Here is a 22289-nt window from a genome sequence, read left to right as displayed (position 1 = left end):
CAGGAAGCTGAAAACACCAGATACTGCTGCTGTGTAATCCAGGAAACTTTAAAACATCAAGTCATCCTCCAGTTTTTATCTAAAGACACTGAAAAATGTATCTTTGTCATTTGGTTTGGAATCAGCCTAATGAGTCACACCTATCCTGTGAATATGACGTCCAACATTTTCACTTTTTATTGTGTTTGTGGTGCATTGAACACTTGGTAAAATGATTTGTTCAAATGTGTAGCCATTTTTTATTATTATTTTTTATTTTATTAATATTATTATTTTTTGAAAGCTTTAATTTTGTTTTATTCCTACTGCATATGTATATTTGACTGATAATAACACTTTATTGTTCAGGCAACATGTCATTCTGAAATGTTATGAACTGACATGAACTGTTAAAAAGAAAAAGGGGTAAAATAAACTCAAAGTCTAAAATCTAGCTAACATAACCTGTATATTTATAGAAACTTTATATTGAAATCTGATTNGGCAACATGTCATTCTGAAATGTCATATATTGAACTGTTATAAAGAAAAAGGGGAAAATAAACTCAAAGTCTAAAATCTAGCTAACATAACCTGTATATTTATAGAAACTTTATGTTGAAATCTGATTTGATCACAAAAGCTCCACTGATTTCCTGCCCTTTGAGGTGGAACACAAATGTACATTTACAGCAGGGTCATGTCACAGCTGACCTCTGGATCTTCTTCACACTGAATATATTGTTTTGCTATTCTTCCTTTTGTATCATTTGGAATTGACTTTTTTTTCAATCTTTTTGTAATAAAGTCATAAAAAGTCAAAAGTACATGTTTAATATTTCATTTCCCAGAGATCTGATCCCGATGTATTTCTATCAATATTTGATTTAAGACATATCGACATCCAAATATGTTTTTATTCAGTTTGTTTAGTGAGATAGAACTTTACACTGTAAATAAAGATATCATTTTGTATTTGCTTGTATTTATTTTTATTTGTACATTGTTTGATTTGAAAAATTGGTCATCAAACTTTTCTTAACTCAAACCACTCAAAATTTTATTAGTTACACATTTTCTACAGTACACAAAGAAAACAAAATAAGAGCAAGAAAAACAAAAAAAGGATCAGGGCCGAGCATTTTGACGAGCAAGAAGAAAAACGTTGACTAAGAGCTCAGCGGTCTGTGCTGGGAAACCTCTGTGGATAAACAGACTGTGTGTGAGGCCCAATAGGTCAGCTAAACATACCTTTAGTATGGAGAAGTGTTCCGAAAGGGAATTAGAACAATAAAAAGAAAAGGAGGGAGAGGAAGAAGAGGAGGAAGACAAAAAAATAAATCCTTGAGTCAGTAGAACTTTATAGGCCAAACATTCCATCAATCTTTGAAATATCTTGAATAAAAATGAGTATTTGACATGAAACTCTGAAATCAAACACACTTCATCCATCCTGACAGCAAAATATTTTCTTTTTTTTTCATGAACATTGCAGCTTTATTTTGTGAGAATTTGCAGCAGCTGTTTACAGTGACACATTTTGATGCATCATGGGCTCAATTTTTGATCATAGTCGTTCTTTATTGTGTCAATATAATCACTGTCACCTCGGGTTGCAACTTTATAAAAGCCATAACATCCATTCATCAGTCCTTAACATCCAATAACTCTGCTAAAATCTTACTGTTTATAACACTTTCACATAAACACTCTTACACAGAGTTTGTGCATGTATTTAATTGACAAATAATGAATGATGGCAAAAAAGAGGGGAACAAAAAGAAAAAGAAAACATACAGCTTTAGTATGAAGTATTTGCTACCCACTGTCTTCTTGAGTAGAGCTCTCCTGAATGTGTGCACCCAACAAAATGATTACAGATGTCACTGGACAGAAAAATAAAGATATCAGCCAAACTTCTTTCATATATAAGAACATATAAAACTTAAATGGAGAGACCAGAGTCTAAGTCCTAACACAGTCTGATGCAGAGAGCTGTAACCTCCATGTTGTCTTGTGGTTTTAAGAAAAAACCTATAATGGAAACCTTTATTAAATACATGGTTAAGTACATAATAAGAATGTAAATAAATGCAGTGGTTATATTTTCTATTGTAGTTCAGTAAAGTTAATGGCTGTTAATACAGGGACATCCACCAAAGTATGTCAGCACCTGCACATTACACCCATATTTAGTTGTGCAGTGTTTTATTCCAGCAGTTAATGCCATGCTATGGACATAACAGCCTCAACTCATCTAGTTTCAGTCCAGATGTTGAGCCAGCTACAGGGATTTTCTCTCATTATGAGGTCCAGTGCTGATGTTGTGTGACAAGGCCTGGCATAAGTCAGTTTTCCACTTCATCCCAAAGGTGTTGGACAGGGTTGAGCTCAGGACTCCGCACAAACTGGGAAAATCTTTCCTTGATTGACCTGACTTTGTGCATGTGGACATTGTCATGCTGAAACAGCAGATGGTGTCCCCACATTGGAAGCACACTACTGTCTAAAATAGAGACACACAGGCCTTGTGCATGCCACATATTGCAAACGTGTCCCTGATCAGCTTTCGAAAAGTAGCTTTTGGCAAGGGGCTGGTTTAAAACACTGTACTGCTTGACTACTGTCTCACCTGCCTCCTATTTCCTTGATTGCCTCAGTAGTATATAAGCAGCCATCTTCCATGGGTCAGTTACCAGACTGTCTTTGGTGTTACACTTGGCTCTTCAGCACTGATTTCTGATCCTGCCTGTCTGAATCTCTGTCTTTGTGAACAATAACATAACAAGGCAATAACCAACATTTAGCATCTCTACTTCAACTAACACTAGCTAACTCCTGCTAGCTGCTAGCTCTTGCACATTATCAAAACATTATTTTATAACCGGTAACCTGGCAACTGAGCTCAAAGTTCAGATGTCCATAAACTGAGACAGTCAGAGTGTAACTTAACTCAGACACACAGATAGCAATTGTGTTTACACTGGAACTGAAACTTAAACCTAATTTATTGACATGTATTTTTAGAAAGCGTATCATCAACCAGTCACATCTGGTTTGAATCTTCTTCAATTTGTGTGATTATTATAATTATTATTAGTAGTAGTACTAGTAATAGTAATAGTACTAGTAATAGTAATAGTAATAGTAGTAGTAGTAGTAGTTTAATTGTGTTAAAGTGCTTATCCAGAAGGCCTGTGTTTTAATGTGGTTTTAGTGTTTAATATGTTGCTGATCGAACGTTCAACTGCAACAGACATTTGCACACAAAAAAACAATACACAGCACAACATTTGGAAGGAGCAATTACTATTATTGCTTAATGAACTACATGGAGCTGTTGATAAAAATTATCTCAGTAAAGGGTCGGGAGCTTATCAATGATTTACAGACTTTGGCCACGCTCACACTCAGGTGAGTTGACTGAGACGCACAACATTCAACAGGTATGTGGTCTTTGTCTCACATTTAATCTAACATACAGTAGAAACTTTAATAAAAAAGTGTCTGCATGCTGAGTTATGATCTCTCTCAACCACAACGTCACATAAGAACAGATAATTAGGTCTATAGTAAAGCTTTTGTATGCGAGGGAAAATTGCATGCAGGTGTGATTTCAAATTTAGGTCAAGTGTAAGTGAAATGTTTTCTATTTAAAACAACCTTGAAATAATTTGGAATGTTGAGCACTTTATCAAGACACCTGTTTATTTTATGTATTCTTAGATTTTAGACTTTGTAACATAGAAAGGGCTATTGTGTAACTTAAATATTAAATGAGCTTCAAGCTTCAAAACACCTTTTAATTCACTATGGGATGTTTAAATGTGCTACAAACGTGACGTGTGTGGTAAAATGTGAGTTTTATTTATTGAAGCTCAGACAGACTTACACAAGAGAAAGAAAACTGTACGACAGAAGTGAAAGTGTAATGTCATGACACTGTATTTGTACAAGAGTTGTCACCACAGAGAATGAAGGAAAAGTGAATGTGTTCTCACAGGTGCTGAGTTTGTGGGAATCAGTCAGATCATCTATTATAATGACGTATAATATGTGTAACTGACTTTAGAGCACAGCAGGTGGCAGTAAAGACATTTTCATTTGTTGGAGTCTCCAGGACAAGTAAAGAAAACAAAGTTCAAATGTAATATTTGGAGTACTGTATAACTCAGCTCCTCTGATTGACTGCTTTCTCTTAAATGGACACTTAACTGCTTTTTAATCAGCTTTATATCATTGCAATGTGGGTAGTAAATGAACTTTGGTAAACCAGAGCCTAGATTTTCCAATTCCTGCTGAGCAAAAGTTTTGCTGGCTCTCCGGCTATTGCTTGAACTACAGGTTGTTACTCCTCTCATGTGTGCCACATTCCCTTGTTGCTCTTCCTCTTCTCTGCGGAGTGAATCCCAAACGTGTCCCCAGTGTTACCTCTCTGACAGCTTACCTGCTCTGAACCATTGTTGGGAACATGCTAGCTTATTAACTTTGGTTTTAGCTGGTAACTAGCATCTAGCAGACCACTCTGCAGAAGAAAGGATGGTGAGGCATTTGAGTGCCGTTCACCAGCAATGGCTTTATTGTAGTCTTCACCACAAATCAATAAACATGGCCCTCTCATGAGGTTAAACAGTAGCCCTCAGCTTATCTAGACACTTCATTCTGCTGCTATCAGCACTATTTGTGTATATCTTCACCATGACACCCTGAGGGAGCTGCTTCCCTCCATACACCATGAGGTACACGTCACATCCTCACAGGTTACCCACAAGGCTACTGCTCTTGAGGGGGAAACAGTAGTGAACCGTTCCATATTTTTGAGTCGGCCGTCACCCATGAAGAGTAGAGAAGCAGCCTTAAATTATCAGAAACATATTTAAGTGCCCCATTTAGCTGTAAAAGTGAGAGTTTGTGAACAGGAAGTGGCCGGCATGCTGTTTCCTGCATAGTGAAGATGGAGGCTGACAAAAAACCAGATCAAACAGTAAAACTAAGCAGCGCTGATCAAATTTAAACCAAGATTCTGTCACTGCATTGCCTATTTCTCACCTCAAATATTTTCAGAGACATGTTTTAGTTCACTGTTTAAACGTGAGATCATTGTGTCATTATGTCACCTTCCAGCGGGAGAGTTAATTGGTCTATCGAGCTGCATTGCATTCTGGTAGTTATAGGTTTTCCATCTCCTTAGCAACAGCAAATGCCACAGCACTTTTATCTGTTTTCTCTGATCGTGGAGCATCATTTTGAAAAGTATTTGTGTCTTTCTGCTGCAGAGACAGCCCAGCTTTATGAGAAGACCATCTTTCCTGCAGTGAAATACTTCTTTCAGCATGTTTAGATATAGTTTGGGTCCAGTTTTAACATTAGGAACCACTCAAAAGCTTTTTCCGCCATTACTTACTGTCGTCACTGTTTGCTGTTTATTTTCAGCACTCCATGATGCTCTTCCACGCAGACAAAAGGCCCCTTAAATCTCATCTCAGACCCCTCAGTGTTCTGGTTTTCCATCTCCTCCTAACACACTCCTGTAGAGGTAACTCACACACAAATACATCCTCATAGGTCACTATTATGTCACTGATAAGTCAAAACTATGGGGTGACCACCAGAACTGCATGTTTCCTGTCTGCCTTCAATCAATGAAGGCTAAAGTGCTGACAAGAAAGAGTCCCAGTTATGTTTTAATACAGACGTCACTGCTGTGTGAAGACAATATTCTGTGTTACTAATGCTGTGTCTTATAGGAGTAGATGAGGCCTCACAGAGTTGAGCAAATGTACTTCCTCTGTGAACATTAAAACAGACATTTGTCTTCCAGGTCAGTCTCAGCTGATTGGCTCCTCTCAGCCAATAGTAGCAACAGTCGGTGATGACATCATTTTGCCATGTCGTCTGGAGCCTGCAGAAGATGTTACTGACTTGACGTTGGAGTGGACGAGACCTGACCTGAACCCCAGATTTGTCTACGTGTGGCGTTCTGAACAGGAACTTGTGAGTAAAAAACACAAGTCCTTTGAGGGAAGAACATCACTGTTCGTCGATGAGCTGAAGTTTGGAAACGTTTCACTGAGACTGTCCAAAGTCAAACTCTCTGATCACGGAACATACAGATGTTTTATTCCAGCACTGGACAGGCACACTGTTGTTCATCTAGTTGTTGGTAAGTGCATAATGTATGTGTTCATGGTGCATGTTTAGCTCAGTGTCTCTACCTCCAGAAAAAAGATGAACATATACTAAATAATGAAAGTCAGGAAGGGTTATATGCATTAGATAGACATCTTTCAAGAGGCTAAACTAATTTTGCTAATATGTTAATGCGCTATGTGCAAGCTGTCACTTCCAGTAACTGCACTGTCATGCATTTTTCCTTTCGCTCATCATCAGGTGCTGTCTCCTCACCAGTCATAACTTTAGCAGGGATTGACAGAGACAAGAGAGGAGTGGTGTTACAGTGTGAGTCTGCAGGCTGGCATCCAGAGCCTGAGGTGTTGTGGCTGGACGGTGAGGGAAAGCTCCTCTCTGCTGGACCTACAGAGACAGTCAGAGGTCCTGATGACCTCTATACTGTCAGCAGCAGAGTGACTGTGGAGAAGAGACACAGCAACAGCTTCACCTGTAGAGTCCAACAGAGGAACATCAACCAGACCACAGAGACACACGTCTCTATGTCAGGTAAAAATGTTCAGGTTTTATGGTGAGGTCATTGTGTTAGTTTTAATAGCTGAGCTCCAGTTTTATCTAAACTCTCTGTTATTCTGTGTTTTATCATTTCAGATGATTTCTTTAAGGCCCAGTCCAGTTTTTCCATAATTACTGGTTTGGCTGTTAGTTTGGCTTTTTGGATCGTCATGTCTATTGTCTTTCTTCTGTTGTTTTTGTGGAAATGGAGGCAAGACATAATCAGTAAGTCTCACATTCATTTAAGTGCTGTGTGAATGTTATTTTCACATGTTTTAAGTGGAAAGATGTCAGTGTTTATAGGTTAGGGTGTTGATAAAGGTGGTGATTGTCCAGTGTCTTATTTTTATGACCCATTCTAGTAATTCTAGACAGACATGAAGGGAAATGTCTTATATTTTATAAATCTGCTTCCTTTGTTTAACACAGAGACCAAGAGAAGCCAGTTTCAATCTGGTGAAGATGAAAAGAAGAAGACTGATAAACCTGTTGATCAGTTTGTCACTGAAGAAGAAATAAAGCCTTTGAACGAAGAAGTGGAAAAGAAGAGCAAACCGGTGAGTAAACAGGACATTTGGCCTCAGTCACCAATATCTGCCTACGGTTTTTTCTTCCATTTGTTCTCAAGGAGAGTCCTTAGAAAAGTTTACATCAGATTCACAATGTGTTCTTAAATAGCAGAATGTTTGCACCTGTGTTCTCACCATGATGAATCCCATTGTCAGCTGATTCCTATTAGCACAGGTCAATGCCCTGCAGATCTCTATAAAAACATATAAGACTGCAGTTGCATGTGTACATATAGGAACTAAAGAAGTTGAGAGAAATAGCAAAGAACCTGAAGACCAGACTCCAAACATTAAAGAAATACAACAATAGGTCTGTGTTTTCAAAGGGAGGTGCTGCTACACAGAGTGTATTCCAAATGAGCTGTCACATTTAGCAGTGTCAGGAGTTGATATGAAATAACAAAAACAGATGCATGGAATGCTAAAAATAAGTGTTCAACCACCAAATTACAGATGCACAACAATACTGGGGGCAGAGGCAAGCGCCGTGGGGCTGGTCCAGCTGCGCCTGTGAGGGGGAGAGGGGCAGAGAGACGGAAAGAGAAGCCGGGGGTCGACTCACACAAGGTTTCTGTAAGTTGGCCTAATGACCCTACTGTTATACTTGAATTTACTGACATTGTTTTTTTGTTGGAGTCAGTTTGACTCTCGCAGTTTTACCCTCCAGAAAATGATTTTAATCAAAATTGTTTCAGGTACCTTAAAGCTTCAGTTAAAAGCCCAGTCTCATTTCCTGGCCCGGTGTGGCTACACATTTTGACAAACAAATGTCTGTCTCAATTAGAGGCCTGGTCTGGTTGCCAAGCAGTTCATTGTTATAGAAGTTCTTTGGATGTATAAAACAGGTTATTGGCTAACAACTTGAGCTAACATGAGTTAGATGTTTAGATCGCAGGTAAATGTTTAAACTTGGCCCTGTGGATATGCTACACATGGCTAGCTCAGTTAGATTCTCCACCGTTCAATCGTTCAGTTCATTTTACTGAATCCATGAGCAGCAGAGACGACTGTAATTCATTCAGATTTACCAGCATGACAAAAGCAAGTTGACTCCCTTCTTCTGAATCTGTCATAAAGTCAGAGTATGTGTCCATTCCTCCTTTACCCTGTGAGTTATTCATATTCCTTTAGTCTGTAAGAGTCCAGTGATCAAAAGACTCAAAAGATTTTAGCATCAAATATAATCCGAGTTGTGAGTATTGTTCTAACAGTTTGAAGTGTCGGCATGTGTTAAGTCTCTCTTTCTCTGACGTGTTGTCTGTCGGATCTAGATCAAATGAACGATTCATTCTTCATATGTTATTTGAAGCCTAATTTTTATACAAGTAACGTTCACACTGGTCTGAATAAACAGTTCGATTTTATTTCCCATCTTTGCTGAGCAACAGTTTTTATGTGAAAGGAATTAACGGCCTGTCCCATAGAAATGCCTGTCCCTAATATACGCCCATTGAGTGATTTAAGCAAATAATAGCTTGGGCTCCTAATTGAGGTTTTATGTCTCATTGTCGACTACCTAAATATCCCTTTAAATTAAAAATAATGCCCCACCCACCCCCTTATACATCAATACCTATATGTGACTATGGAAAAATATGTGAATTACCATCAAATCTGTCTGACTGAACTAACTTTTTTTGTGTTGTACAGGATTTATATTATCCACAATGAGCAACCCAATGTAGGTCTGCAAGTCACATCCAAGTCTTTCTAACTGTCCACATTCACCCGCCTCCCCTCTAAATGTGTCATCTCAAGTATATCTTTCTCAATTTACAATATTATAAAGAGCACATGTGCTGATTGTCTTGGACATGGCTGACAGCATATGAGGTGGGGCCTGGAGCCATTTTGATGACATCAGCAGCACTAGGACTAGGAGCACTAGGAGATGCCTCATAATCAGGATCCCCCTCAACATTGTTGAGAGAAATCGTTTCGAAGGCTGCTGTGCAAATCTTTATGTCTGCTCCTCCCCTGAACTATCAGTGTCCTCAGGGGAACTGTATGTCCCTGCTCCCACGTCACGGGAAATATCAAAGTTCTCGTGGATAGTATGCCCCCCAACCTCATGTCGTGTGAGCTGTACTACAGGTATGGTTAGGTAGATTAAGCCCCTAAAGCAGAGGGATGTTTTTGGAACATTATGAAATTGCATGTTACAGTGACCTCAATATCATCATAAATATCATTATTAATTTTCCAAAATTAAATAATGCAGCAGCAGCAGCTCCAGGAGGAGCAGCAGAGAAGGAAGGAAGCTGAGAGTACAATTCAGACCCTGAGAGAGGAGCTGGAGACCCAGAAGAAAGAGGTTTGTCTTTAAATTTAATGCACTACTTTCAGTTTGAAGTCACATAATTTATGTCATTGATAGTGTGGGCCCAATCAGCCTCATAGCAGTTCGTAACTGCTGCCTTTATATAATTGGTAATATAACTACAAATAAACATGATTCTCAATGCAAACGCCAAAGCAGGAGCCGGAGACCAAGAACAGGGAGGTTTGTCTGTCTGCACTTGTCTCTCTATTTATCTCTTTCTCCTTCAAACCAGTTGGAGGAATACAACGCTGCTCAGTCCACGTCTTGGGTAAGTAATCAATCATGGTATGAGTGTAATAATACACTTCAATCAAAGCACGGAGCGTTGCAGTAATGGGAAAATCAAGATACATACTGGACCATAAATCACTATGCATATCATCTACTGCTCATTCATTTACTACATCTTTATAACTGTGTGGTGGTCTAGGATAATACCTATGAAAGCAATTTATATACATTACACATATTACAAAAATGTACATAATGTAGGATATAGGGAGCACATGGACACACTGTTTTTAAAGTCACATGCATTGAAATCTGCAGACTGGGTTAAATTCAAAACACAACAAATAATGTACAAAGCAAGAAGTAATCTACTTCCAGACAATATTCAAAAATGTTTTGTGACAGGGAGGGGGTGTAATTTAAGAGAAAAATTCAATAAAACAAACAAACATTGTGTTCGTACAACCTTGAAAAGTCTGTGTATTTGAATGTGTGGGGTGAATTTATGGGATGGGTTAGATGAGGAGTTAAAGAGAAACACAACTACAGAGCACTTTAAAAAGATGTACAGACACAGTATATTTAGAAAGTATGCAGACGAAGAGGGGTGATGCTGATGGGTTGGTTGCTTTATTCATTTATCTTGGTTTGGTTTAGATGGGGTGTTTATATTTCATATCAATGACTGTACTCCTAGTGTTATATTTTTCATTGTGTGTTCCTTCACATGATTTTAAAGAATAATGTCTATCACTGTGCTGATTTTCATATCTGTCTTCCCCGTCTCTCAGTTTCCCTGGACAATAACTGCCACACAGACACTTGAGAACATGCAGCAGAGGAGAAAGAAAGCTGAGACACAAGTCCATGACCTGAGACAGGAAGTGAATGACAAGATTAAGGAGGTTCTTAGTTTTGCCTTTCAAACAAATTATTTCTGTCTATCTTTACCTGCTTTCTTATTATACTGTATTCCCTGCTTTATGTTTGGTGTATTTACATATTAAAAAAACAGCGTTACAACGTGCTTTATACATAAAAACACAATAACGTTGGCAAGACTTGAATACACAGCATTTTTGTCAGTATATTAGTACAGTGGCAATAGGAATAGGATTGATCATCTCAATCTGACTTTTTTTGCCCTATTTAAAATCATGTCGTTCATCTTATTTCTGTTCGTCTCTCTCCTCTGTCGGAGCAGCTCCTGGAGGAGCAGCGGAGGAGGGAGGAGGCTGAGAAAAGAGTGAAGACCCTGGAAGAGGAGCTGAAGACCAAAGAGGATGAGGTCCAGAAACATCGTGTGCTCCATGCTGGACAGCAAAATACCACACACACAGGCAAAGGGAATTTAAAGGTCAGGAAAATATTCATCCTTTATGATCACCAGAAGAGTGTGTTTGAATTGAGAATGTCGTCAAAGTCATGACAGGATGAATCACAGCTGACTTTGAGCTGATTAATCTAAAAGTTCTCCTTGAAACTATATAGTGTGAAGGTTTGTTTGTATTTTCTAATGACTAGAGGTCAAAGTGGGTAACTTGTCATTTATAACTGAGACTGAAGTATAGCTCAAGTTTGAATGAAACAGACAAATTCTATTGTATTCAAAACTTGAGGTGTACTTGACATATTTATGCAGGTGTCATGTCCTCATTCACATGGCCTTATAAACTCATGACTTGCATCTTGTCTCTGTTCATCTCTCTGTCGGGTAAAGAAGCAACTTAAGAAGCGTGTCCAGAAGCAGCAGAGCAAGGAGGAACCTGAGACGGAGGTCCAGACCCCGAAGGGCAAAAAAAATGCCAAGGTCAGGAAAATACCAAACGTTTGTAGCGCTGCTCACACTGGCTGTTGTGCCACCGCGAAAATAGTAATAATAACTGTTAATATTGGTTGACACCAAGTAGCATCCAAAACCCAGTCAAGCTGAATTTCAGACTGAGACCAGAATAATTAGAGTCCTGTTTCATACCAAAACCAGCAAAACCAACAAAACCGGCGATTTCCAAATGAAAATAAAACACATGTAGAAATTTGCCCTTTAAAATTCTTCATTGTTTCTTTGTCACTTGTGCAATGTTGTAGTATACTCATCTAAATATGTCTCTCATCTTTTCTCTCTTCCCAGACAAAAGACAATCAAGCTGAAGTCCAGCAGCTCCAGGATGAGAATCAGATGATGGAGAACAACCAGCAGACCCTGAACCAAAAGGTGGAGATCAACAAAAAGATTAATGTCTTTACTGTAAATGTTCTGTTGATGAAAATCTGTGAAGATGGGAAATGTAGTTTCAGACTAGTTTACTACAGTCAGATAAATCCAGGAAAAACACTACTGCATGAGCACGACAAGACATTTCCATCTCATCACAACACATCTGTAGCTCTTTCACTGTTCATCGACACTTTTCTTTTCAAAACTCTGCTCTGTCTTTGGCCAACAACATGATACGATGATTTAATTCTGTCTGACTTCCTTTAAGACCTCATATGAACAGACTCCTTTAAAACTACAATAAGAGAAATTAAGATAAACTAATTATGGATCTGGTATGTTGTTCAACACTGTATGAAGACCTGTCAACACTATTTACAGATACAAAGCATATGACACACATAAACACATTGTATTGAACCAGGTGTATTTAACCTTTTTTGCCCTGTACATCACACTCATACAGAAACACATAAGGTCACTTTGTCTATGCTGTGTTGTCTCAGGATCACAATCTGACCAGACCAGCCAATCAGGACTCAGCTAAGAAAGACATCACTGTGGATGAAGTCAACGTGGATGGCAAATATGTTCGTCTCAGCAACAACTCTGAAAAGGTAATGTCATTATGTCTTCATAAACACCTAGAGAGTTCTACATGAGCACATATGTCAGTCACACAATGACCAAGTGTAACCATAGATATCCCAAAGGGGGTCATTCAAACCCAGACAGTGATGCTGCCATGGTCCAATAGAACCACAAAGACTTCTAGCAAACTGAGTCACACACTGTCCACACTACTGTATGTTACATTCACGATGTTTTGTGAAGACGTGTAAAATATTATTTTAATTAGTATCTCTTTGTCTTATCTTCACTCTCCCACTGAATCTCCCTCCTGCAGGACCAACCAATGGGAGGCTGGGAATTACATATACGAGTCAACAAAAGAAAACCCATCAAATACCAGTTTAGGCACTCATTCATACTGAAGGCTGGAAACACTGTCACTGTGAGTTTTTCATGACTGTTAGTTGATGGTTTTTCCTCTTTGTTTCTTTTCATTCTTTGTCATTTATTCAAATCTCACTCTCACTCAGCATGAAGATAACTGTGACCAAATCTGGCAGACATTTTAACTTGTTGTTAGTAGAGGGTTTCATCAGCAAATGATGAAAGGTGATGAAGGAGTCAGCTGACCCAATGTTTGTATGAAGAGTGAGAGTCTGGTGGTGGATGGCTCACACAGGACTTTCACTCAGGAGACCTGAGTCTGTGTCCCATGTGAAACCAAAAGACAACATTATTTTAAGTATGCGCATTGTGTCATGTTGAGTGTGTCATTTGTTACTTATGTCACATGACATAAGCCATGTCACTTTTTATATTAAACCTAAGCATGTAGTCTTTGTGTCTAAACCAAACAAAAGTGAAGGTGAAACCTAACGACACTGCTCCTGATGCTAACAGGCATTAATTGCACTGATAACAGCCTTCTGACCATCTTAACTCATATCTTTGACACTCATAAGCACTAACAGTGCCTATTTAATGGAGTGATACGATTCAAAATTGATGGCAAGTATCTTCTTGTATGGTGAATCTGTGAAGTTTCGTCTTTTCAGATCTGGGCTTCAGATTGTGGTGTCAGCTGTGAGACCTCTACTGACCAGGTGTGGTTTGGCCAGAAACCCTGGGGCACTGGAGAAGAACTGCTGGTCACCATCTACAGCAACACTGGAGAGGTCTGACATCACATCACATCACATCACATCACATCACATCACATCACATCACATCACATCACATCACATTATATACATTATAACACATTATATGACCAACAGTATGTGGACACACGCACACCTGTCCACATATGTGGTGTACGTTAGCTCTGGGTCTGTTTTGTGGGGGTTGGTCAAGGCCCATTAGTTCCATTTCAGAGACACCTTAATGCCATAGCATACAATGATATTATAGATAATGGCATTCTTCCAAGTTTGTGACAGCACTCATGGGAAAAGCCTTTCCTGTTTTAACTTTACACTGTCCCCATGTACAAAGCCAGTTCAATAAAGAAATGATTTTCAGCAGAAGAGAAGAGTTGAGGCTGTTTGAGCAGCAGCAGATTAGTGATCATGGTTTTAGACTGACATTTAAATCAGGGTTGGTCCACTGTAAAGGCCTATGACCTCTGACCTCTACTGTCACATCTGTTTTGTTCATGTTATCTGATTTTATCCACTGTTTAACACTCAACATCCATCTGTGTGTGTGTGTGTGTGTGTGTGTGTGTGTGTGTGTGTGTGTGTGTGTGTGTGTGTGTGTTGTCTCTCTCTCAGCTAGAAGTAAGGCGAATGCTAGCGCTTCCGAACTCTCAGAGTAATCTCCAGCAGCAGCAGACTCACCTGGTCAGTCAGGATTCAGCCATGGGAAACATCACTGTGAGTGACATCGACCTGAAGGGCAGTTATGTTCGTCTCAGCAACACGTCCAATAAGGTAATGCTGTGTGTGAATGAACACTGTGTGACTTCTATATGAGCATGTGCAGTAAGATTCATAGCTGTACATTAGGAAAGTGCATCCAGGGATATTCCAATGGGTCATTCAAACCTACATAGTGATGCTACCACAGCCAAATAAAACAAAATGACTCCCAGCAAACTGAGTCACACACTGTACAAACTACTGTATGTTACACTCAAGATGCTTTGTGAAGATGGAGAAGATGTAAATGTACCTATTATCTCTTTGTCTCATCCTTTCTCTCCTGCTCCGCGTTCCATTGTCAGGACCAACCAATGGAAGGCTGGGAATTACACATAGAGGTCAACGACAGAAAACCCATCGTGTACAAATTTTTCTCCTCATTCAAATTCGAGGCTGGAAACTCTGTGACTGTGAGTGTTTCATGATTGTGTTTATTTGTCTCTTTGCTTCTTTTTTCTTTGTCATTTATTTAACTCTCCCTCTAACCCTGCGTTTTATGGCAAATTTGTGATGTTTGCTTCTTTCAGATCTGGTCTTCAGATCGTCCTGGCAGAAACAGTCCTCCCACTGATCTGGTGTGGTTTAGCCAGAAATCCTGGGGCACTGGAGAAGAACTGCTGGTCACTGTCTACAACAACACTGGAGAGGTCTGACATTATCCCACATTTAAAACATTGAGAAATACAGTATATGGCCAAAAGTATGTGGACACATGCACCTGTCCACATTTAAACGTTCTACATTTTACATTCATGAAATATTTTACAGCCAACTGGGCAGCAGGGAGAAGAAAATAATTTTAATTGTGATATTCCACATGATCACAGCTGATACTAAGTACACACACATCATTTCAATCTGCATTGATAAAAGAGAAGTTTACACACAGACCTAAGACCTGAGGCAGGAAAAAAAGACAAGTATAATTTCAACCAGGTATGATTTGGGTCCCAGCTCTGAAACTGTGACGACCTCTCATGCTGACTGTGAGCCAGGACTTATCACCAACATTCGTTGCCAGCCTCACTATTTTTTAAGTCTGAATGGAAGCCGATCACTGCAGCAGGTTCAACATCTGATGGAAAGACTAGAACCAAAAGAGTGGAGACTGTTAGAGCAGCACATCAATAAATAATGTCCCTGTGTCCACACACTCTGTTCTGTTGTCCACATAGTTTTGGCCATAAATTGCAGTCATTAACTCAGCTGTTATACAGTGTTATTTTCTCTCTCTATCTTGTACCTACAGTACAACAACATTAACACCACTTTTCTCTATCACTAACAGGAAATAGCCAGGATGTTGAAAACACCAAATACTGCTGCTGTGTAATCCAGGAAACTTTGGGTGGTTAGGTTGTATTGGCGATGATGAGGAGTTTGAAGTGGATACGCTGGGGGATGGGGCGCCAGTGGAAGCTTTAAAGGACGGGAGTGATGTGAGAACATGAGCAGCAGAGTTGTGGATATATTCTGGTTTCTTAAGGAAAAGTGGTTTGCATGGTTTGGATGTTATTTCAGTGATGCAGCTGGTGATGGTGGAGTTTAATTTAGTTTTTTAGTTTATTGTTTATTTGACAGGGACATCGCACAATCAGCAAAATTGCACCGGATTTAGCTATCAGCTAATTCTCATCTGTAGTCCCTGGGCAGACAGACAAAAAACAAAATAAAAACATAACAATACATATGACAGAGTAAAACATGACAATACAGGACTAAATATAAAACATGACAATATTTCTAACACAGCACAACAACAACAGATAAACAGGAGCTGAGACAAAATGATAGCACATCTATGCATGCATATGACACAACATGACAGCACATGACACAAAACAAAAGAAAAGGACTGACGGTTTTGGTGGAGATGTGGAGCTGAATGTCTTCAGTGAAGCAGTGAAACTGGAGTGCATGGCGTCGGATTATTTGACCAAAGAGGAGAATGTACAGGATGATGATGAGGAGGCCGAGAACTGAACCCTGGGGAACACCTTGGGAGAGGGGGGCAGTGAGGGATTTGCTGTTGTTTATGCTGATGAACTTATGTCTATTGGAGAGGTAGGATTTGAGCCAGGAGAGGGCAGTGCTAACCTACTGTATGTTTATATATCACTGAAAATAACAATTGTCATTATTTATTTATTTTTTTTCCTACTTGTCTGCATTGGTCTTCATAGCTTAGCGCCACAAAAGGGTGTAAGCTTCTTGTGAAGATTGATGCACTGTTAATCTTGCAGTCAAGTATTTTATACCCATAATGCGTGGTTGTGACCGTCACCCACCCTCCCTGGAGACTAGCCTAACAGCCTTTATTGGAAAAACTTCCTAATATGAGCCAGAGAGGGCCGTGATACACCAAAGTGTGTCAAGGGGAAAGTAAGGAAACAAGCAAGGGGGAGGGGGCAGGTGCTTAAGTCCTGAGTTATATAGTGACAGTGCATGCGGAGAAGAAGGAGGAAAAACAAACAAACAAATAAACAAACAAACAAAACAAAAAAAAAACAGGGGAGAAACAGGCAGTGTAGCTGATGTATTGTGGCCTTGAGGTGGTTGTGCTCCATGCAGATTATCAAAAATAAACATATACATGTCTACTATACTGTACTGAAAAACAAAAACAAAAGAGAAGTCTATACTGAACACCAAAAATGTGAGAGTCTTGGTGGAGGGGGAAAGCCCGATTGTAGAGAAGAGTTGCCAGCGCGGTGTGGTAGGTTTGAGAAGCAAGTGGGCCCCTTTGGAGTGATCCCATCGGTTCTTTGCGATGCGTCATGGAGCTGAAGTATCGAACGTGCATGCGTGTATTTGAACCCTCCCAATGTGTTTATGAAAACCATCACCAGGGACCAGGGCCAGCCATGCGGGGGAAGGGGGGCGGTATGGCACCCCAAGACCACAGGAGCGCCCAGACCCCAAGACCAGGGAGCCGCAGAGGCCGCAGGACACCACGCAGGCCCAAGGACCCGGGGCAGCAATGGCCGGCACCCCCAGAGAGCCAGAGGCACACCCCAGACAGGCGGGGCAGGAGGGCCCGCCCACCCACCACCCGACGCCCCCCAATCCATCAGTGGATTGGGGGGCTAATAATCGTCATTATTAAAACAAAATGTCATTCTGAAATGTCATATATTAAACTGTAAACGGGAAAACATAAGCTCAAAATATAAAAGTTAGGTAACATAACTTTTGAAACTTTTATCAATGTATTTTTAGTGAATCTGATTTGACTGCTAAATGCTCCACTGATTTCTTGAACACAAATGTACATTTACAGCAGGGTCATGTCACAGCTGACCTCTGGATCTTCTTCACACTGAATATATTGTTTTGCCATTCTACCTTTTGTATCATTTGTAATTCATTTTGGATTTTTTTTTACATCATCTTTTCATAATAAAGAGATAAAAAGCCAAAAGTACATGTTTGATATTTTATTTCCAAGAGTCCTCATGCTGATGAACATTTTAACAATATTCATATATAGTTTTTCATAGTTTCATATTATAGTTTTTTTTTGTCAGTGAGATACAGCTTTACACTACATTAGATAGATAGATAGATAGATAGATAGATAGATAGATAGATAGATAGATAGCCTCCTGACCGCGTCCTCTACAGATACATTTATATCTTCTCATGTGGTTTGTGTCTAAGAAGCTGAAATCATCACCAGCATCTGTCGAGTCTAAAATAAAACACAGAACTACATATGCTGAGAAACCTTTCAGCTCTTCAAAAGGCTGTCTGTGGTTTTGAACCTTGTTATGTGTGAGAAAGTCTCACAGCTGCTGCAAGTGTCAACATGTGATGAAGAGGAGTTGAACATGACTTCAAGTGTCAACATGTGATGAAGAGGAGTTGAACATGACTTCTTAAACAGAGGAGGTAAAAACAGATGGAAATACAATGTTAAACAATCTCAGTGATCGCAAAGCATGATGGGAGCTTCTCTGCTTATGTTTGTGCAACTGTAACTCTGAGTTTCCCACAGTGCAGCAGTCCCACCAGCAGCAGCAGCAGAGGCACCATCACTATGGTGAACACCGTCCTTAAGACGAGGACGACATGTATGAAGAGGTCTGAACAGGGACACATGTCTCTGTGATGAGCTGCAGAGACAAGAGAACATATCTGCTGTGACATCATGACAGTATTAACAGTATGTAACAGGTTGTCTCTGAGAGCTGCTGGAGCACAAGTTGAACACTGACATTTTAAACAGTGTCATGTCTCACCTCTGACAGCCATCCAGCTCTCTGGTGATCCTCCAGCTCCAGAGATGTGACACTTGTAGAGTCCTTCATCAGACTTGGAAACACTGTGGATGGTCATCTCTCCTGTAGAGCTGCTCCTGATGAGGACGCCATCTTTGTAGAAACCAGCTGTCAGGTTTGAGGAAGTCATCTTCTTCCTGCAGGTCAGAGTCACGTTGTTGCCTTCTTCCACAGGGAGGACAGGACTCTCCAGGATCACTGAACCAGCTGAACAACAAAGGTTTGCCTTTGACTTTAAGTTATTAACATGTGCAAGCCATTGCTGTTTTTACAGAGCTTCCTGCACACATCTTTTACATACGTACATTTGCTCATGTTTGTGTCTGAGAGTCTAAATCTAAACACAAAACCATCATAAACTGAAAACTCTGACAACTGGCCTCTTAAAAATAGTTCAAGCATCAGTGCCTCTGTGGTTTTAAATCTTCTTTTGTGTGTGAGAAAGTCTGACAGCCGCTGCTATTAGCATACACCATAGTCCCAACATAGTCCGAGCAGCAGCAGCAGCAGCAGCAGCAGCAGCAGCAGCAGAGCCACCATTAGAACAGTCAAAACAGGTATTTAGAGGAGGGGAAGTGCTTCAACACAAGAGAGTATATCCTCTGTAACACATGACAGTATTAACAGACAGACAGTAACAGTACGTTAATATGTAGCAGGCTGTCTGCGACGGCTTGCTTTAGCTTTACTCTGGCACAAATTAAAAAATCTGTTGGGTTTGTGTTCTGCTCTTTAAAGAACCATCAGCAGATCATATAATATAACCAATAAATAGCACTGCAGAAAAATATTCTAATTTTAGCTACTTTAATTTTAAACAGTGTCATGTCTCACCTCTGACAGCCATCCAGCTCTCTGGTGATCCTCCAGCTCCAGAGATGTGACACTTGTAGAGTCCTTCATCAGACTTGGAAACACTGTGGATGGTCATCTCTCCTGTAGAGCTGCTCCTGATGAGGACGCCATCTTTATAGAAATCAGCTGAGGGGTTGGTGGACACCGTCTTGTCTCTGCAGCTCAGAGTCACGTTGTCTCCCTCCATCACAGGAAGAGCAGGACTCTCCAGGATCACTGAACCAGCTGAACAACAAAAGTTTTATAGGTTAGTTTCTGAATGTGATGAAATACTATATTTGCTGACTTTGTGGGACTTGGTGATATTAATCTCTCCTCTGGGTTCAACATGTTTTCTTTTTTTCCCCGAAAATAATGTTATGGATTTGAAGCAAATACTTCTCACAAAACTTACCAGTGATGACAGAGATGTTGACACTGTTGCTCCTCTCTCCTCCTTCAGCCTCACACCAGTATTCTCCGCTGTCTTCTTGATAGGCTCTTTCAATGGTACAGGAGGACCCTGATGGCGTCCTCTTATCACATACTGGATCAGATTCCACATTATTCCTGATCACTCTCAGTTTGGTCGAGCCATCAGAGCCCTCACAGTCAAAGGTGACAGCGTCAGATTTAAAGTGCTGCAGTCTGTCTGGAGTGATACGAAGAAAAGCTGCATCTGAAACCAAGAAAGAAATTATAGTGTCGCTAAAGAAACATTCAGAACTGGATAAATATGATGTTTATGTTAAAACAGAATTGCCAGAATTACTGTGACAGATTAAATTTGGGCTTTTTGCAAGATATGTTCTGGTGTTCACCGGCAAAGTGTGCATTCATGTTAAACTGAACAAAATAAGAGGTCAGTATTCAACCTTGGTTCTTTAAATGGAAAGAATGATGAACAAAATGCTCAGGGGGTCTTTAGAATTTAGTTTTTGTCACTCACCACTTTTCTGAGCATAACTGTTGAGCAGAGTGAATTCAAGCATCACTGGATAAAGAAAGAAGCTAAGTTAAATATCAGACATACTGTAGATGGTTTGATATACAGGATGGAAAACTTAGTAAAAGAAATAAGAAAACCTGAGACACAGTACTCACACAGTCTGAAGCAGAGAGCTGTGACCTCCATGGTGTCTTGCTGCTGACTGACTGAGCATCAGACTGAAATACAGCTGAAGTACGTAGGCGACAACTTCCTCTTCCTGTTCAGTTTATTTCGGAGGTTGATGCAAGAAGTGGAGCCAGAGTCACACTGGGTCAACATACAGTTTGTCAGTCTTGAGTTTTAAGCACAAGAGGGTCGACCATCTGCCACTCTGGTTGGCTCAGGTACATAGCTGGTTTAAATGGGACGTAAAACTGTTTAAAACTGTAGCTGCTGGTTGTGAACATTAATCACTGTTCTAAATTGAGTCAACAAAAGCTGGTCATAGATCTCAGTGAATATCAGTGAATTATATGTTGAAGGAAGATTCAAGTATAGAAATCATGGTGACCAGGTAGAATGACCCAAGACTTGGAAAAACATGCCCCAAAGTCGTGTTTTTAGATAAGTATTATTATTCTGCTTTTGTCTAAAAAATGTTTGAATATGTTTAATAAAACATTCCCAAAACATCATGTGAGCTCCATCAGCAGCTGCTGACAGGTTCAAACTGCTCTGCAGCTCCAAGACATTTCAGCTGAGATGCGAGTCACTTCACAGCTTAGGAAAGTTAATAAAAAGTTAATTAAAACTAAGACCTTATGCTGGTGCAGCGGGTCCTGGGTTCCTCCTGGTGCAGCGGGCCCTGGGTTCCTCCTGGTGCAGTGGGCCCTGGGTTCCTCCTGGTGCAGCGGGCCCTGGATTCGTCCTGGTGCAGCAGGCCCTGGATTCGTCATTCCTGCTGCACCAGGAGGAACCCAGGGCCCGCTGCACCAGGAGGAACCCAGGGCCCGCTGCACCAGGCGGAACCCAGGGCCCGCTGCACCAGGAGGAACCCAGGGCTCGCTGCACCAGGAGGAACCCAGGGCCTGGCTATCTGGGTTCCTCCTGGTGCAGCTGTCCCTTGGTTCCTCCTGGTGCAGCGGGCCCTGGGTTCCTCCTGGTGCAGCAGGANAGGACAATGCCCAGCCTCATGTGTCCAGAGTGTGTAGGCAGTTCCTGCATGATGAAGGCATTGATGCCATTGACTGGCCCTCTCGTTCCCCTGACCTAAATCCAACTGAGCACCTATGGGTAGTGATGGCCAAATGAAGCCTCATGAACCATTTTCTTTATTTTCTCACTCCACCAGATAGCACTCTTGGTTTTATTTATTTATTGCCTTTATTTAACCAGGTCGGTCCTGTTGAGACACAATGATCTCTTTTTCAAGGGAAGCCTGGCCAAGACAGCAGCATAGAAAAGTTGCAACAATTATAAGACACACAGAAATCACACAGCAACAGAGAAAAAATACATTACAGAATAGAAGCAACAGGACTAGAACTCCGGATTCACATTAAAACAAGAACAAGTGCGGTATGAAGCTGCTCCAATTTCTCTCACACGAGTTTTCAAAGATCCAAGGTTGATGAGCTCCTTTAACTTTAGAGTTTTCTGCAGTGCATTCCAAGCAGCAGGTGCAGCATACTTAAAGCAGTGCTTACCAAATTCAGAATTAACTTTGGGCACGTTTAATACATAAA

At 40.4% G+C, this 22289-nt stretch overlaps 3 protein-coding genes across 4 annotated transcripts in view; 1 reads left to right on the top strand and 2 right to left on the bottom strand.

The window, feature by feature from the left end:
- Positions 1 to 20788, bottom strand: part of LOC126403833 (carcinoembryonic antigen-related cell adhesion molecule 20-like) — a 44516-nt gene extending 23728 nt beyond the window's left edge. The window contains exons 1-4 of the mRNA XM_050066640.1: positions 20718 to 20788; positions 20563 to 20607; positions 20029 to 20292; positions 19614 to 19859 (exon numbers count right to left, since the gene is read on the bottom strand). Of these exons, the coding sequence (XP_049922597.1) occupies positions 19614 to 19859; positions 20029 to 20292; positions 20563 to 20607; positions 20718 to 20748 (586 nt within the window). The 5' untranslated portion in view covers positions 20749 to 20788. The remainder of the gene's footprint in view (positions 1 to 19613; positions 19860 to 20028; positions 20293 to 20562; positions 20608 to 20717) is intronic.
- LOC126403819 (lamin-L(I)-like) overlaps positions 1 to 22289 on the top strand; it is a 128533-nt gene that overhangs the window by 90032 nt on the left and 16212 nt on the right. The window lies entirely within an intron of this gene.
- LOC126403906 (basement membrane-specific heparan sulfate proteoglycan core protein-like) overlaps positions 17949 to 22289 on the bottom strand; it is a 23950-nt gene continuing 19609 nt past the window's right edge. Inside the window, exon 7 of the mRNA XM_050066726.1 lies at positions 17949 to 18263. The gene's annotated coding sequence lies outside the window, so the exon portion shown is untranslated. The remainder of the gene's footprint in view (positions 18264 to 22289) is intronic.

The sequence above is a fragment of the Epinephelus moara genome, chromosome 17 (genome assembly GCF_006386435.1).
Source record: "Epinephelus moara isolate mb chromosome 17, YSFRI_EMoa_1.0, whole genome shotgun sequence".
NCBI classification, from domain to species: Eukaryota; Metazoa; Chordata; class Actinopteri; order Perciformes; family Serranidae; genus Epinephelus; species Epinephelus moara.
Note: the sequence above shows the minus strand (reverse complement) of the source record. Positions and strands in the feature narration are given on the sequence as shown.